Raw genomic sequence first — 17817 nt, 5'->3', positions numbered from 1 at the left:
TCCCCCCATGGCAGCTACGGATTTAATTAGACTGAAGTAAACAGTCCTACTCATTCTGTCAACAGAAGCATTTTTCATAAATGATTTGATTAAGCAGCTCTCCGGATAAACTTCCTCATGGTAACTTAAGCTGAAAAAACGTGCAAAGTGGAAGACTGCAGTAGTATGAGAGATGTTTATTGACTTCAACAGACCTCCTGCGTTCACAGTTAGTGTGCAATTTTTTTCTTATCAGCTTGCTTATTTTTTCTTCACTCTAAATTATTTGAAATAATGTTTAATAGAGATTAAAATCTTGAGAAACGTTTTTCTTGTGGAAACATCCAGGCCTGAAACTATAACCCTTGTGTTAGCACTGCTTGGAGTGAACAGTCTCTTACATTCTCAACCCCTCTGATAAAGTTAGCTCTGTAACTCCTCTATCTGAAGTCGTGTTCGTGCAGTGCATTAATAGGGCTCAGCTGATAGAGTGAACATGACTGTCTGGCTGTATCCAGTCACTAAGTAGAGAGCAGTGAGCCTCACAAAACATGCTTAAACTGTGCTTATACAGAAGTGATTTCATGTATGCAGCAGTACAAGATGACAGCATTCAGTACAGTATGACAAGTTCTGGCTGTGATGCAGTACAGAGGTGGCACAATCTCCCTTCTGTAATTAACTTACCTCTTCTTCCTCTGTTTCCAAGCACCCAGAAGAGACTTAAAAAGACCATTTTTATTTAATAATCCAATTTATCAGTCAGGGTTGGGTTCTTGTGAGGCCAAAGAGCAACTCATGCTGTTTTAAACTAGGAAAAAAAAAAGAGACCAAACCAAAACTTTTATTTTAAGTAGCCATTTGTTTTGGAAAACAAATTTTCCATTTGTTTTTAACAATTTTATCTGCTGTACCAAAACCAATGTTTAGAGTGGCTTTCATCTCTAGTGCATATTTTATTTCCACTTTTCTCTAGAACTGGAGAAATCTCTGTTCCTGGAAGTGCTTCTAAGCCATGAACATTATCTGGAGGTAGAGAGGCAACAGCAGGTTATCGATTTGGGTAGTGTAAGCTTCCAAAAGGGAAACTAAGCTCACAGATGCCAGAATCCAGGCATAGCTGGAGTTCAGATTCACATTGCTGTCAAAGATCAGAATAAGAGCCACAGCAATGATCTGAGCAAAAATAGCTGTCATTGTCCCTTCAAAAGTCTTCTTTGTTCCTGGCCATTTGATTTCTCCCATGGTACTGCCAAAAACAGAGGCAATGGTGTCTCCTACCCCTACTGCTAGCACCCCGGCATAGGGAACCAATGCTCCTGCCCCAGACAAGCTGCCTTTAGGAGCACAAGATCTAGGAAACAACCACACTGGGAGGGACATGCCAAGAAGAAGATAAATATGAGTCAAGATTAGAGGCCCGCTGTCCCTTTCATCCAAGAAGAGAGACAGCAAATGCCGAAGAGTTTGGCCAAATGGTTTGATCCTGAAGTACCGGATGTACTCTAAGAATATGAACACTGCCAGACACAGGACTGCAGCAACATAGAGAAGCTGGCGGTCATAAATCAGTCCAGGAACATAAGTAGCTACAACAATGAAATGGAAATATTTCCTGGTTATAGTTGAGGCCTGGTGCTTTTTAGATTCGGATGATCTCTTAGCGTTCTGGTAGAAAACTATGCCGCACGCTGAAGCAGCCAAAAAGGTCCAAAATACAAGAAGGTAAACTCTTGTCTGTGTCTGAAATAAAAACTGGAGTAGCCAGAACAAAGGGTTCCTCTGGATCAGTCGGTAAAGCCAAGGCATGATGACCCCTAAGCCTAGCACTGCTGTCATCATGTGGAAAAACATGGAGGAGATCCACGTACCCGAATCCATGAAAATGAAGAGAACAGTGAAGAAAAGCCCAAGAAGAATAACTCCGATAACTGCCACCAGAAGGAAGAAGTCTATGGGCTCACCTCTGCCCTCAACGACATTCAGCGAGCGTTTGATGAGCTGATTGAGAACAAAACTCACACCTCCAAGCACTAGCAATGCTTCTCCAGGGGTAAAACACCGAGGCAACAAGTAAAGCAAGATCATGCTGAGGTAGACAAAAATGAGCAGCACTTCTAGGACCTCTATCACTTCTGAAACAGTCAAAGAGTGCTTCATGGTATAGATAATTATACTGCCAGCAACACCGGTGAGTATGCAAGTGTTGGTGGGCACGGGTTTTGTGATGCCCACCGCTATTACAGATAAAAAGAGAGCAACCAACATGCCCGTGGAAGCTACGACTATGCCAAAACGTTCAAAGTACACAATGCCAGCAGCCTTGCACCTCTCCTTCATCGTTACCCCCAGCAAGGGGATGACCATGCTGGCTGGCAGGAGGCCGCTGTTCGCTGCTGTGCGGAACTGGAAGACGGCCCCCCCCAGCTGCAGCAGCCGGTCCCATTTGAACTGGACATAAAAAGCCTGGATGGCAAGAGCTACAGAGCACCAGGAGTAGCGGTCCCACACCACCGCGTGCACGCACAGCACGATGGTGAACACGATCAGCGATTCCACCAGCACAGGCTTGTTTAACATGATTCCAGTCCCGCGTGGCTCGGGGGTTCAGGATGCTTCTTGCGGGTCCTGATATTCTCAGTTGTGGTCCACCAGACAGAATTCCCTTTCATGCTACTGCAATTCCTATTAAAAAACAAACAAGCAATTAAAGTGAATGATAGAAGAGCTAAAGCTTCTGTGCAGCTGTCTTATTTTTAAGCTCAATTTAAGCTGATAGTTATGTGCCAACTATTAATGCCAAGACAGGTGAATAAAGCCAATAAAACCACAGCGATAAGGGATTAGTCAAAATCGTTATCTCCATGTGAGAATCCAAGACGTCAGTCTGCAGTGGTGAAGCAAACCACTCGCTACAGGGCTGTTCAGATACACTGCAACAGAAATACTTTATATTGTGCCTGAATTGAAGTATGAAGCACACAAGCCATATCTATTCCCAGAAGGATTCAATGTGACAGTGTAAATTGAAAATACAGTTGATGTAAAATAGCTTAAAGGTAATTTTAGAACTTATTTTTGTATGCTGTTTTCACTGCAGTTTTACAGAATCCTTCTTTTAGTAAATATTTCTCTCTAATTCCCTGCTGTGCAACCTGCTTCCCCCCACCTCTTTCTCTTTACTTGATGTAATGATTGAACACTTCCCCTACAGCAAGAGTGGTTTTATGATGCTACGTAGTGTTTACAACAGAAGTAGGAAAGGAAAAAAAACAATCATTGAGAGAAAAAAAAAGTCAAGTGGTGTACTTGACCTGATTTTGATCTATTATCAGAATTGTCAAGATAAGCTCAATTGGAGAGTCTGGCACAGAAAAATCAACCAAATCGTCTTGCCTGTAGCCGTGAGAGTGCATTCATCACATCCTATCACTTTATATGGAAGGCTATCACTTTATTTTAAATCCTGTTTTTCATTCTTAGCAGGAATATTAATGGGTTTGTATCAACATTTGTACTGCCAAAGCCCCTTGCACTGTGCATCTGGAGAGTTTTTCTTTATGACCTCATATTGAAAACATTTTTTTAGATTGCTTTTTGGCATCTGTAGAGCCTGAAATACTTGACTGCCAACCACCTACGATATGTGTCCTGTTGCTAAACAGCTAAATCAGGCCAAGTGCAATCTTTTTGCCATTTATTTTTTTGATAGAACAGGGAAAGAATTAACCATGGAGATAACAAAAAAGATCTTGTGTGGGCAACGTCTTCCTAATACCAGTAATGATTTCGGGATCCCTTAAGTTTCTGGGCATGGGAAGGGGAAACTCAACAGGTGTCTGAGAAGAGGGAGGGCAAATAATGCAGACTGGCCAGAGACTGGGAAAGTTCTTGCACTTTGCCTGGCAAGTTTAAGGCTGCAGCACGGCGTTTGCACCAGGAAATACATGGTGCAGCCTGCCAGCTGGGCCACAGGACCAGGAAGATTTTCAGCAGCTGAAAGGCCGACCTGACCTTCTGTTCTATCACAGCAGCTCCTGAAAGCCCCCGGGTGCCCTTTTTGAGGCAGTTCCCCCCCGAGCAGCCTCTGGGCCTGCTGCGGCCCCCCCCGGGCACCTCCTGTGCCTCACGGGGGCTGCGAGGGTCCTGCTGGGGGACTCCTCCTCGGGGAGCGTGGTGACAGCACACGGGGCAAGGGCTTTGAGCTGAAAAAGAGGAAATTTGGAGGGGATAGAGGGAAAATTAATTACGGTGAGGGTGGAGGGGAGCTTTGGATGGGGTATAGCGGAGAAATCCTTTACGATGAGGGCGGTGGGGAGGTTTGGGTTGGGTACCCGGAAGAAATTATTGATGATGAGGGCGGAGGGGAGGTTGAGACGGGAGATAATGAAGGAATTCTTTACGAGGCAGGCCGTGGGGTGATTCAGACGGGGTACGAGGCAGAAACTCCTTACGCTGAGGGCAGCGGGGCACGGAAACAGCGCGGGGCAGCTCCCCAGACCCCCAATCCCCCTCCCCAGCCTCCTCCCTTTGTTCCCCGGAGCCCTCCGCGTGTCCCCGCGGGGCCGGGACCCCCCTCACCCCCCCCATCCCCCCCCCACCCCCCGGTCCCTCCGCGGAGCTCCGCACCCACCGGGCCGCCCGCCGCCATCTTGGCGCCGCCGCTGTCACATGACCCAGGAGCTCCCCCCCCAAAGACCACGTGATGCCGGCGGGGGAGAGCGCGGCGCGCGGCGGGTCACGTGAGAGGGGAGCGAAGATGGCGGCGGGCGGGCTGGGCGCGAGGTGCGGGGACGCGGCGGCGGGAACGGGAACGGGAGGGGGCGGGGGGGAGGGGGCTGGGGCTGCGCGCGCTCGCCGCGGGGGGAGGGGGCGAGGGGAGGGGGAGCGCGGCGGAGAAGGGAGGGGGGGGAGCGGGGAGGGGAGGGTTAACGGGAGCGGGGCCCGCGCCGGCTTGGCCACGCCCCCTTTTGGGGTTGGCCACGCCCCCTTTTGGGGTTGGCCACGCCCATTTGTGCGGCTTGGCCACGCCCCCTGTCGTGTGGCCACGCCCCCAGAGGGCGCTGAGGCCCCGCCCCCGCTGCCTGGCCCCGCCCCTAAATGTGGGGCTTGGCCCCGCCCCCTGCAGCTTGGCCCCGCCCCCAGCCCCTCGCCTCAGGAGCCCCCTGAGGGAGCGGGGGCTGAGGGGCCTGGGGGGGGGGCGCTGAGGGGATCCCTCACAGGCGGCTTCGGCTCCAGCGCCAGAGCTTTCTGTGGGTTGAGGCTTGATTGTCCAAAATAGGCAGCGGGTGTTACCCGGGGTTTATATTTTTAGTGTTTCGGGGTTTTTCTGCCCTGTGGTACCGTGAAAAATGGAGCGCTAAAGTGGCACCGCTGTTTAAAAGCTTCGGGGCTCTGTCAGGTGTCCGTGCAGAGCAGTCCTCACGGAGAGCATAGAGCTCAGGACTCGGCTTCTCCCTTCTTGGAGAGCTGCGACCATAAAGTTTAGATAATAGTGGTGTGGGAGGTGTGTAAAGGAGGCTATTTGATGACCCCCTGCTTCAGTGATGGCTTTAGGGTAGCGCCTTTGTTTGCTTTTTGACATTTGTTGTGGCGTTTTAGACTTGTTTGTTCCTAAATGCTTGATTTTTTATTAAAATAATGCCTCCTAACGGGACAGGAACACCGCTCTTACCTCACGTGCAGAGCTGCCCTTCCCTGGCTGCCTCGGAGCCCAGTTAACGAACTGGCAAGGAGCACTGGTCTGCTGTAACCCCGGGTTAGGAAGGAAGGGCAAGGAGCAGGGCTGGCTCCTCTCAGCTGCTGCTCTGTCCTGGAAAGCGATTTTTTGGTAAAATTCAGTGGCTTTCCAGTGCTCCGGGTGTGCCGGGGAGGCTGCACCCACAGCTGGTTGCTGGCTAGGCCAGGAGAGGTCCCGTAGCTCTCCCGCAGGGACGAGGAGTTCGAGGGAAGAAATTATGTTGACAGGTGTAATAAAAATGATAGGTTTTGTAAGCCGCTGAAATGGCACCGTGTGTCAGAAGTGCCAGGTGACTTACGCTGCCACAGGCAGTTGATTCAGTGCTGCCAATCTAAAGACGAGTTAATGAGTGTGCTCGCTTTCCTAGACAGGCTTTGCATGGGGAATTGTGGCGTTTGACTCCTGGTTTGTATTACACTGCTAGAAATCATCAGCGTGCTCAGTTCCTGAACTGCTCCTGTTGGCAAGCATCCTTTGCAGGGCTGTTGTAGGGAGACTAATCTTCCTAGATGCATGTGCTAAGGAGCGGATTTGATCTTTATGTTTTAGCAGATTGGTTTTTCTACGAGTTTCACAGCAAGCAGGAAGAAACAACGAGCTCAGGATAAATATTCTGAAGAGCAGAGGCAAATGTTCTGCCCTATGGAAAAGTGTTGCATTCTTTCACTTCACCCGGTTTTATATTCCACTTTGCATGAAGGTGGAAAGTGTTAAAGAAGGATTTGTTTGGAGTATGGCATCAAATGAAACTGAGTAAAATTGTTCTGTAATTGGGTTTATTATAACCCCCAAACATAGAAGTAGCAAGATCAGACTGAGCTGATAAGCTGGTAGAAATAGGATACTTCTTTGATATGAGTTTACAAGTTTTGTTATATCAGCAGTCACTCTTTTGGGCTTTCCTGGGTTCTTCCAGCACGTCTGAAATTGCTCAGCTAAACACTGGTGTCCTTTAATTATTTTTTCTTATAGCTTATATTGCATTGCGATCTCCAAAAGAACTGCAAGTTTGAAAAGGTGTGCACTAAATTGAAGCCTGAATTGGTGTTCATTATTAAAGCAATCTTCACCTTTTTCTTTTCTTTTTTTTTTAACAGGAGCAGCAGAGAATTGTGGACAATTCTCCTCGGCAGATCAGCTTTAAGAGAACCAGTAAGTCCATGTCTTGCTAAGCAGGTTTGCCTGTCACTGAATGGACTCCATGGACAAATACATCATTTGTACATCTGTTTGAATATGAATTTTGCTGCTTTTCCCTTTTCCTTGGTGGGATTTTTGATGTTCTTTCCCCGCTACTTGTTTATTCTTCCACTCCTTGTTTATAGCTGCTTCATGAACTGCTGCCTGGAAGGGTGTATGTGAAAAGCTGGTGCCCTTTCTGGAGTGGACACAAGTGCTACTTTCTAGACTGACTGGTCTGGGGTATTCATGAGTGGTACAGCCTGCTTCCTTATTTTCTGGGATGGAGCCCGTGCTTTCAAGAATGTGCCGAGAGGTTGGAAATGCAAACGTATCTGAACCTAGTCCGTTGCCTCCTTTCCTCTCCCTTCCCAATATTAGGCAAGGCAGCAAGCTTTCTCATGTAATATACACCTTGAATCAGTCTGAATCATAGATGCTGTTGTTGTTTGCCTTGTGTTCTTGTCTGGTTTTGGTGGTGGAATGTCTTTGCTTCACTCAAATTAAACAAATCTGATACTCAGTGGTGGATGTTGAGGAGTCTGTTCAGTAGTATTTGGTTCTCTTTTCAGGCACAGATTGCGGCAGAACTGAACAAGCACTGGCAGAGGTTTTTAGAGGGGCTTTCGTACTACAAACCTCCAAGGTACGGTAATTGCCTGATTTTAGAAATTAACCTTTAAAGTGGGATCTACTAATAAGTTGAGAACATGTTGAATATTTCTCTCTAATTACATAAAAACAGATTTTTACTCTCTTCTCTGACTTGAGATTTCTGGAGAGGAAGAACAGTAGAAAGTGCTTAATCCAAATAACATTTTGGGACATGAAATAAAGATCAGAAAGAAGTAACAGCAGTTTCTGCTCTCATTAGCAGTGTTAAGTAGCTCTTAACCCTTGCCTCTGTTGGGTTGCAGTAATCAAGTACAAGCGTACAGCCTGCAGAGAATTGACTCCTCTTGACACTCAGTCATGCAGGAAAGATAACCAGACTCTCTCACTGGAAAAGATAGAATGAATATAGCCTGTGTTTATTGTATTAATAAGATAGCGAACAATGTTGAGTGTTATCTGATAGGAAGATTACTGAATAGTGCTGTCTGAAGCATTGAAAGGCCACTGAGAGGGAAAAGAAATGTCAAGTTCAAACTGATAACATTGAGAGCTTTGAAATTAAGTCTCTTCTGCTCATTCCTTGGTGTTGCTCCATTTTTAACAATGAAAACTTCTTTTTTTCTTTAGCACAACTTCAGCAGAAAAAATAAAAGCTGATAAAGATGTAGCTGCTCCACTAAAAGAACTGGGTCTGAGGGTCAGCAAGTTTTTGGTGAGTGAAGATGCTATGCTGATTTTTTTTTTTTTTTTTTATCCCTGCACTTGGATTGCATTGTTATTGAGATTCTGTTATTTCAGTAAGCTTTGTGATGTTGACTAGAGGCAAACTTAAGTTTCTCTCTGTTAAAAATAATCTAAAGGATGTTACAGGTACCCATAGGAGCCCTAGGTCAACATTTTCTAAAGCTGTTAGTGGCCCTGAGTTGCTTCAATTTTCCTGGTTAACGAACCCTCCTGCCAGAAAGTATTTGGGAAATTATTTATTCTGAAGAGAAAGGCTGCCTGAGTATTTGGAGAGAGTCTTTGTCAAATTAATTCAGTTTCCTTTTACTCATTTCAGAGCATCTCTCTTTTTTTCAGGGTTTGGATGAAGAGCAGAGTGTGCAGTTGTTACAGTGTTATCTTCAAGAAGATTACAGAGGAACAAGAGACTCCCTGAAGGTCCATAGCTCCCATATATTTTCTGTTCACTCTGCATCTCTCCTTAGTACCAGTAATTTGCTGATGAATTATGGTCACATGCAAGCCCAAGTTCTGACTTGGAAATGACTTTGTAGTTCTTCTCTGAACCTGCAATGCTCAAGTGCCTATTTACAGAAATGTGATAGCAGATATCCAAGCCTAACATTCCGGTAGCTCTTTCTGCTTGAATCTCTCTGCAGGGATTCAGCTTCTTTGTCTCAGGAATACAGCAAAGCTACAGATTTGTGAAAGAGAGCGAGTGGAGATGAACAAACAGATAGTTATTAATGAATGTTTTGACTTAGTACTTTTGGAATCTGTCTTTCCAAAAGAAACAGAAAAATTCTGTCATTTCTTTCAGTCTTTTTTTGTGTGAATATTTTGTCAGTTGATATTTCTGCAGTAAATAATTGTTTATTTTGTTGTGGTTTGCTTTAGACAGTTCTTCAGGATGAAAGGCAGAGTCAGGCTCTGATGCTGAAGGTTAGTCACTTCCATTTGTATTTTCTATTGATCTGAGAACCAATTTTATTTTTATGGATTCAGAAACCTTGGAATGATTGAAGTATTCCCTCATATAATGAACAAATTTTAGAAGATTCTTCTGAAATAGGGATGGACATACATATATTTGAGCAGTGTTAATAGTTGCCGTGGAAATTGTAGGCTTAATGTCAGGGAATTTAGCTGGTCAGATGTATGCTCCCGCATTTTCCAAAGCTTGTAGGCTTATGTGTTGCTGTCTGAAGTGTCAACTCCGAAATAGAGAGTGATGATCACAGCTGGTAGAGATTACTGAAGATTAAGAATGGGAGGTGACCTCTGTATCTTTTTGCATTCCTTTCCTGAGTTTTCTCAGTTAGCAGTGTAATTATAGACACGTCCCTATGGGCATGTTTTATTGAATTCTGTAAAGTTAATTAAGTATTTTTTTTCAGATAACTTAAAACTGCTTAGTTGAAACTGTAGTAGTGTTTGAAAGTTGAAATCTGTAGTAGTGTTTGAGCCCTACGTGTTCTGGTGCTGAGGGCCTGGGCTGTGTATGGGGCAGGAAGGTGAATGGGAGGTGTCACAATACCACACTGATATTGGTGACGTTCTGTATTCACAGCTTGCTGACTATTATTATGAAGAGAGGATGTGTATTCTGCGCTGTGTCCTCCATCTACTCACTTATTTTCAGGATGAGAGGCATCCTTACACAGTGAGTACAGGAACCTTCTCCTGGATATGATGTCATTGAAATAGTCTAAATACTTAAGTTATATATAGAAGTTGTCCACCTGAGATTGTAAAAAGCACATAGATGTGCATGTGAAAAGTTGATTTCTTTATTTGTTTAAGGCGCAGTACTTCCAGTGTGTCGAAAAGTTGGAAAAAGAACTAATTCCTAATTACCGGAAAAAATATGAAGAACTGTACAAAGCAGAAGCTCCTACATGGGAAACACATGGAAATCTCATGGTATTTCTTTCATACTATTCTTTAATAAACTTACAAAGTCTTTCCTGGTATAGAAAGTATTGGAAAATGTGCAGATGCAGTTAGAACGGATGGTTCTCTTGGCCCAAGAAATATAAAAATTGTTTTCTCCTTAGCAGAACACTTGGTCAGAAATAAAGTGAGTTGTTAGAAACGTATTCTTCGTTGTAAGAAATGTGTTGACAGCACTAGGCCTGCAGATCCATTTCCGTGCAGCTCTTTACAATCTCTTTGCATCAGTAAACTCTGCATTTATAGTGGCTTTTCTTGCAGTTGGTGCAAAACATTGACTGTGCGAACTTTGAAATGCTTCAACCTGTCTTGGCTTCTAATTGCTTTGACCAATCAGTGAGCTTTGTGTGTGACAGCAGGACTTTTCCTTCTGCAGACAGAGCGTCAGGTTTCTCGTTGGTTTGTGCAATGCCTCCGTGAGCAGTCCATGCTACTGGAAGTCATCTTCCTCTACTATGCATACTTTGAAATGGCATCAGATGAGCTTCTCGAATTTGCAAAGATGTTCAAAGAACAGGGGTTTGGCACTAGACAAACCAACAGACACTTGGTAGATGAGAGCATGGATCACCTGGTGGATCGTATCGGGTAAGTGAAGTGTATTTGTCAAGTGAGTGCAGAACAAAACAATTCTCCTCAGTAAAAAAAATATTTTATAATTCTTTCTGTTGCCTCTTAAAATCATGACTATTTCAAGCTAAGCTAATTGTGATGAAGGTGAAATATATTTTCTGGTCACATTGGAAGTTTGTGGCAAAATAAGTGTGATTGCACAATAGAGAGGCATTCATATACTAGCTTTAAGCTAGCTGTCTCTGGTGTGAATGGCAGTGAAGACAGTGCCATTTGTTCTTAAATAGTCTAGTATTAAAGTGAAACTGCACAATCCTGTGCTCAGAGGCTGGCTCCGAGGCAGAGGTTAGCCCTGTGCTGTTAACTGTGTTGCCTCAGCACAAACTATCATGGCTCTGCTTGAAAGAGTGGTAATAACGTCTTCGTTTTGCTTTGTGGGACATAACTCAAGCTGCAGCCAGAAGGAATGAAAATCCCGGTGAGTGATAAAAAGTTTCAAAGGTGGAAAAGCTATCTTCAAATTTCAGGGACTTCCTGTTCAACCAGGAATGGTAGCATTGAAGATTTTAATCTGTCAGATACTAGCATTTCAAAACAAAATTTGGATTACCTGCTGTTAATTTCATCTTAATTTCTTATTGCTTCAAAGAACAGCTGAACCCATGCGAACTACAGGTTGTTCTTTGACCATTTATGAATGTCTTTTTGAAAACTGAATTCTTAATTAAAGTGTCTAACCTACTTTTTTTTTTTTTCCCTTTCCTGCTTGCAGCTATTTTAGTGCTCTTATTCTGGTGGAAGGCATGGAAATTGACTCCCTCCATGAGCGAGCTTTGGATGATAGGACAGAGGAGCACAAATTAGCCAATAATTCACGTATCCACCAGGTAAAGCAGTAGCAGAATAACCCCCTGTTTGGCTTAACAATATAGAATTTACTTTGGTTACCCGAGCAGCGCTGTTAAAAATATTACATCTGTAAGTTTCTTGTGTTTGTTGGCCAAATATAAGAGCTAGCATCCACGTAACGATTTGGGACAAATAAGAAAGAGATTGATTCTTTTCCCACTTAGGTTTGCTTGATTATTTTGGGCCTTTCTCTAAATAACGGTGTGCACAGGGAAGTAGGCCATGAGATGGGAGTGAAACGAGAGATTTTCAACATCAGGGCTTTTAGGACAGAGGACATCTGAGGTTAGAACAGCTGTAAGTCAGTAAACCACACACAAAAACAGACCAAGACTGCAACTGTGTAATTTGGACAGTTGTATATTTGAAATAATTATCTGCAAGAGAAAGCTGAGTGTTAGCAGAAGGGTGCAATCAGCTACATGCTTGCTGAGCATGAGCTGCTTTCACAGGATCTCACTTGTCTTGCTTTTGTCTCTGTGCAGGAAATGGACAATCAGCTGCTGCAGCTGGGAGATGTCTCACATCATGCTCCAGTGCTTTTGGCTTGGGCACTGCTCCGTCATACCATAAACCCAGAGGAGTCAACTAACGTTATCAGGAGAATGGGCAGCAATGCTATCCAGCTGAATGTGTTCCAGTATCTGACGAAACTTCTGCGATCATTGAGCAGTGGGGGCAAGAATGTGAGTTCTTACAGTCGTATATGTAAGCTCTTTAAGGCTCTTAACTACTAATGATGTAAAGGTGTCTTGGGAAGTGGATGATATTGATCCAATGTACTTGCAAACTAAATCTGCTTTGAACCAGAGCATGCAACAGAGCATGTTTTGTCATGTCACCTTCTTTCAGTGAAGAGTAAAAATCAAATTGATACTAAACAGATTTTTATGATGAAATAATAATTAAAAAAGATTAATACAAAAGAAACTTTTTTGTAAGTTGAGGAGCTATATCTCCTTTGAACAGAATAGACTACTTTAATCACATTTTTTGATTTCCCTCCATAGGTGTACTTGCCAGTGTAGGTCTTGAGTACTAGCTGATCTAAGTCTGCACTGTTCTCTTTATACAGTTTCATGAGACAACACAGTGTGTGAGAATAAATGACCTCGTAGGCAGACACCAGTGAAAGCAAATCGTTCTGATTTCTCAGAACACTGAATGCTTCTTTTTTTTTTTTTCTGTGTTTTGAAGGTGTTTTTAATGATAATGGTAGAAGCAGTGAAATATTTTGTGCTGTCTGTGGCTTCAGTGGTGACTGCTTCCTATTTTGTTGCCCCTTTGCTGACTGCAGCAAGGATGTACAAAAGAGGCAGTTACTCAGAGGTGCCCACACTTTGTAAAGGAGACCAAGCACTGTTACACAGTGTGCTCTGTAATTCATAATCTTTCCTCTAACGGTCTTGTGTATTCTTTCTTCCCAGTGTACTGTCAGCACAGCTTGTATGTGTATTTATGGGCTTCTTTCCTTTGTCCTGACATCACTGGAGTTACATACGTTGGGCAATCAGCAGGTAAGCATCCAACACTCATCGCATCTGTTATCTAATTTGATTGAACTTTGCATAAGTGATGCAAGTTACTGTTGTTAAATTTCAATCCTGCATTTGAAATAGCAAACCTTGTGATTTAGATCGATCTAAAAGACTGGCTACATTTGCATTGTGTAAACCAGTCTTCAGAGGTGTTTACTGCTTAATAGTGAAACATTGCATATCTTGCCCTTGGAAGTCCTGTGGATTTGGAACTAGTAGTTGATGTGTTGTGTGCAAAGCAATGGAAATAATACATACTCGTAGTATGTATTATTTCATACTCAATACATACACTTTAAGTTTAAGAAGACATCATATAGCCTTTTGCAGATTTAGTGGGCATTTTGTCCTGGGCAGTCCACTCCTTGGTAAGGAGCATGGTGTTAGACTTTCCATGTGGTCTGAGTTTGTGCGTGGGGGGTGTTTCCCTCTGTTCTGACTAGAGGGATTAGTTCCATCTTAGCTAGTAAGCACGGAAACTTAAACTCTAAAGATGTGACAGAATTTGTTTGGGATGTGAACCTTTTATGTAAAGTTAGCATTTAACTTCTCTTTCCTCTCTTCCTTTGAAGGATATAATTGATGCTGCGTGTGAAGTTTTGTCGGCTTCCAGCATTCCTCAGCTCTTCTGGAAGACGGTGAGTGTGCTGGCAACTTCTTTGACTTACCTTGCTTATAACAAAAACCTGATAAAAGATTCCTTTTTAGGAAAAGAACAGACTGATCATATTTAGTTAGCTCATTTTTAGAAGGCCCTGAGGAGCCAGTGTTTGTTTGTATCTATCTTTGATTTACCTTTGCCCTTTCCTGCCTTTTAGGTACATCCTTGGCTTTACTCTTGAAGGATACTGGAACAAGTTTTAATATAGGTGATAGTTTAAACCAGGGCTGGGATTGCAAAGATTGAACTAACTGCTGGCAAAAGCATCATGCTTATTTTGTTGTTGTTACAGAAATAGGGTGATGTGTAATGCATTAGTCTTACTTCTTGCCTTATTACTTGCACAATGCCTCATGCTTTAGTCTGTACAAGGACTGGAGTGATACTTTTGTGCATGATTAATGTCAAATGTACAACTTAAAGAAGCTATATCCTTATGCTATACTGAGAAAGTTTTATCATTTCTTTGTAACAATAAGACATTTGTTTGCTGCTTCTACCACCAGGAACCAACTGCAGGTCTGGGCATTATCCTGGACAGTGTGTGTGGAATGTTCCCCCATCTTCTTACTCCTCTCCTTCAGCTGCTCCAGGCCCTTGTGTCAGATAAATCTACTGCAAAAAAGGTACAGGATCTCTCTTGGTGTTTGGGAGATGATTTATTTCAAGACAGGCATAACATGTTATGTGATATGCTGTGTGATTCTCTTCCCACTATGAGTGCATATCTCATTTACAATCTTTGATAAAAGCTTTATGTCTGTTATCTAAGACAGGGCACCTTTTAAGTCCTTTTCTGTTGCAGGGTACCGTTTTCTGGCCTTTAGTAAACTCTCCAACTCTGATGGCTGAAGATAAATTCAGCCATTAATTCTAAAATATTAGATAAGTTCTATGTATTTTTTTGGGGTTTTATTGTACTTGTTAGAAGTTCCTGATTCATTAGATCAGACTTGTCTGGACGTGCGAACCATATTATGTTTTAGTAAGGTTGACATATTAGAAGGTTATTGTCTACATAAGGGAGACTTGCCTATTCCTGGAAATGACCTCACTGATTAATTTTTAAGAGGGTCTGGCTCTTTGGTTATATTGCTTAAGCTCTTTCTCTATGCAGGTATACAGTTTCCTGGATAAAATGTCCTTTTATATTGAACTGTACAAGCATAAACCTCCTGATGTGATCTCTCATGAAGATGGCACACTTTGGCGAAGACAGGCTCCAAAGCTCCTCTATCCTCTTGGTAAGGAAACTGCACTGAACCTTTTCTTATTCAGGTGTTTTGGGGAATTTAGTTCTTCATCTGCTTTCTAACTCGTGGGGAAATTTGTGGCTTGATTTCACTTGCTTCTTCTATCTCTAGGACTAGGTCAGACAAATCTGCGGATACCTCAGGGAACAGTGGGCCAAGTGATGCTGGATGATCGAGCTTATTTGGTACGATGGGAGTATTCGTACAGCAGCTGGACACTGTTTACCTGTGAGATTGAAATGCTGCTCCACGTTGTTTCAACAGCAGGTGAGATAGGCTGGGAGTATAAAAGAGAATAAATAATTGTTCTTTGGTATTAGCTTGAGGTTAACAGCAGGATTGAGCAGCTCTGAGTACTTCTGGAAGAGCTTGGAGTAGTACCCCCAGAAACCTGCGTGTGTTTTAAATTATGATAATTCACTGCAAAAGGCCAAGAGCTTGCAGTGAGATTATATGAATTTTAGACGAGAGAAAAGCGGAGATATAAGAAATAAATGATTTTTGGTATGGGGAACGATCCCAAGGATGTGTGGTAAGATTAATGTGCATTATTCTAAGTTTCTTTACTGCGTAAGTATGGTTTTTGCATTCTGATGTTAGTTTGCTTTATGCAGATGTGATTCAGCATTGCCAGAGGGTGAAGCCAATCATCGATCTGGTTCATAAAGTCATCAGCACTGATGTATCGATAGCAGATTGCCTTCTGCCGATCACGTCGCGAATCTACATGCTGCTGCAGAGGTAGGTCACTGACCAGCATGGAGCTAACAGCAGAGTACCTGAGAAGTAGTACAATGAGCTGGAAGAACACTTAATTACCTATTTTGCCAAAAGATTTGAAAGAAGTGTATCTCAGTGCTTCAACTCCCCGAGGCAGGTGTTCAGTAAGGACTATTCTGGCTACACACTGCTGAATGCTTTGATGCAGCAGTATGATCCCTCTTTCACTTTCATGAGTTGTACAAGTTTACCAATAAAAAAGCCTTTAAATGGATAACTATACTTACATAAAAGGGGAATAAAGCATGCAATTAGAGCAGTAACTTCCAGGTAATAAAAGAGTTACATTTATTAACTATCCCCCCCAGTCAATCTGCTGGATAGTCATTGTTCACTGTGCCAGCCTGCTGTCTACTGAGCCTTGCTTCTTGCAGTAAATTGATCTGATTCAGGTATGAGGGAGAGCTATCAAGTCTAGACTGACAGTGCAGACTGGTGTCTGCACCAGAGCGTAGGTTTTGTGCTTGTGTGCTTCAGTGAAGGAAATGCTTTTTGAATCACAGCAGCAGTAGATAGGTTAGCTCACAGATGGCAGTGCATTTTATGCATAATATTTCTCTTTTCAAGGCTGACAACTGTAATCTCTCCCCCTGTGGATGTTATTGCTTCTTGTGTCAATTGCTTGACAGTACTGGCTGCTCGGATGCCAGCCAAGGTAAGAATCTTCTGGGCTTTCTAGGTTTGAGAACTAGTAGACATGTATGTGTGAATGAGAGGGAATATCTCTACTTTTTTCTCTTGCAGGTTTGGACTGACCTTCACCATACAGGGTTCTTACCGTTTGTTGCCAATCCAGTGTCCAGTATGAATCACATGATTAGGTATTCACATCCTCCCCCCAACCCCAGCTTTTATTTTTTTTTTTGACCTGAACTGTTCATAACATAACACCTTTTTGCTGGTGTGAAATCTGAAGTTTGTGGAATCTGTGTATCCAACATCTCTCACTCATGTCAAAAATCCTGCTATTCATACAACAAACCTTCATGCTCATTTCACAGTGCAGAGGGGATGAATGCTGGGGGCTATGGAAACCTGTTGATGAGCATAGAACAGCCTCAAGGGGAGTACAGCGTTACCATCTCCTTCCTGAACCTGATCACGACTCTTGTCCGGGTGAGTGCTTCTGGAGTGGTCTGCTTGTGAAGTCAGCTGTAGGCTGTTATGATAGGAAAGTGAAATACAGCAGTGTCTGGCATCCCCTGGGCAATGGGTCTGTCTGAGTAATCACTGGTTGACACTTCCTGCTGTGCTACAGTTTGTGCTTCCTGTGGTTATTTCGAAAAACGGCTTTGATTTATCATATCTACAAGAGAATAAAAATAGCTGGTAATTCTGTGTCCTCAAGCTCAGTGGTTTTCTCATGCTTCAAAGACACGTGACCTATCTTCCTACCAAAGATCTCATGTTATTTTAACCAGAAGGGGAAAGTTAACGTTTCTGTTTCTCCTAGGGACAACTTGGTAGCACCCAGAGCCAAGGACTTGTGCCCTGCATTGTGTTTGTCCTGAAGGAGATGTTACCAAATTACCACAAATGGCGTTACAACTCTCATGGAGTGAGAGAGAAAATTGGTAAGGATATTTGAGAGAGAAGTTGAAGAGATTAAAAAGGATCACCTGTCTTATTGGAGAGAATTTGTGAAATTTTTCCACTTTTTATCATATCTTTTCTAGCAGACATTTAGGATTTGCTTTCTGCATTTACCAGTATTGCTAGATGCTGCGATTTGTTTAGAAATATTACAGACTAGGCAACAGATCTTCCTGAAAACTGAGTAGTCCATTCTCTCTCTGTTTCAGGATGCCTAATTCTGCAGTTGATTCATGCTATACTGAATTTATTCCCTGAAATGGATCCTGGGAGTAGGTAAGATGCATGACGGGTTTCAGATCTGCAGTAGGAAATTCAGAA

General features: G+C 43.1%; 2 protein-coding genes across 6 annotated transcripts in view; one reads left to right on the top strand and one right to left on the bottom strand.

The window, feature by feature from the left end:
- Nucleotides 1-160: 160 nt before the first annotated feature.
- On the bottom strand, nt 161-4680 carry DOLK (dolichol kinase). 3 transcript variants are annotated; one of them, XM_068657350.1, is made up of 2 exons: nt 4613-4680; nt 161-2664 (listed from the first exon to the last, which is right to left on the bottom strand). In XM_068657350.1, exon 2 carries the CDS (start codon nt 2557-2559, stop codon nt 988-990), a length of 1572 nt encoding a protein of 523 aa, XP_068513451.1. In that variant the 5' UTR covers nt 2560-2664; nt 4613-4680; the 3' UTR covers nt 161-987. The 3 variants fall into 3 exon arrangements, with proteins under 3 accessions (XP_068513451.1, XP_068513452.1, XP_068513453.1); XM_068657351.1 differs by having other exon boundaries at nt 4581-4667; XM_068657352.1 differs by lacking the exon at nt 4613-4680 and adding an exon at nt 3994-4138.
- Nucleotides 4671-17817, top strand: part of NUP188 (nucleoporin 188) — a 27705-nt gene continuing 14558 nt past the window's right edge. For 2 of the 3 annotated variants that reach the window (XM_068657340.1, XM_068657339.1), the window contains exons 1-22: nt 4671-4764; nt 6817-6871; nt 7471-7544; nt 8141-8225; nt 8594-8674; nt 9134-9178; nt 9807-9899; nt 10040-10159; nt 10566-10777; nt 11535-11649; nt 12157-12357; nt 13099-13188; nt 13782-13847; nt 14377-14496; nt 14988-15114; nt 15235-15390; nt 15738-15864; nt 16471-16558; nt 16648-16724; nt 16905-17019; nt 17357-17477; nt 17706-17772. In XM_068657340.1, the coding sequence (XP_068513441.1) occupies nt 4685-4764; nt 6817-6871; nt 7471-7544; nt 8141-8225; nt 8594-8674; nt 9134-9178; nt 9807-9899; nt 10040-10159; nt 10566-10777; nt 11535-11649; nt 12157-12357; nt 13099-13188; nt 13782-13847; nt 14377-14496; nt 14988-15114; nt 15235-15390; nt 15738-15864; nt 16471-16558; nt 16648-16724; nt 16905-17019; nt 17357-17477; nt 17706-17772 (2315 nt within the window). In that variant the 5' untranslated portion in view covers nt 4671-4684. Of the gene's footprint in view, nt 4765-6816; nt 6872-7044; nt 7215-7470; nt 7545-8140; nt 8226-8593; nt 8675-9133; nt 9179-9806; nt 9900-10039; nt 10160-10565; nt 10778-11534; nt 11650-12156; nt 12358-13098; nt 13189-13781; nt 13848-14376; nt 14497-14987; nt 15115-15234; nt 15391-15737; nt 15865-16470; nt 16559-16647; nt 16725-16904; nt 17020-17356; nt 17478-17705; nt 17773-17817 lie in introns of all 3 variants that reach the window. The other variant, XM_068657341.1, reaches the window with a different exon arrangement.

This window comes from Anas acuta, chromosome 20 (assembly GCF_963932015.1).
Source record: "Anas acuta chromosome 20, bAnaAcu1.1, whole genome shotgun sequence".
NCBI classification, from domain to species: Eukaryota; Metazoa; Chordata; class Aves; order Anseriformes; family Anatidae; genus Anas; species Anas acuta.
Note: the sequence above shows the minus strand (reverse complement) of the source record. Positions and strands in the feature narration are given on the sequence as shown.

Bases quoted from the DNA above. Each gene is read 5' to 3' on its own strand.
- DOLK (XM_068657350.1), bottom strand. From the start codon at position 2,559: ATGTTAAACAAGCCTGTGCTGGTGGAATCGCTGATCGTGTTCACCATC.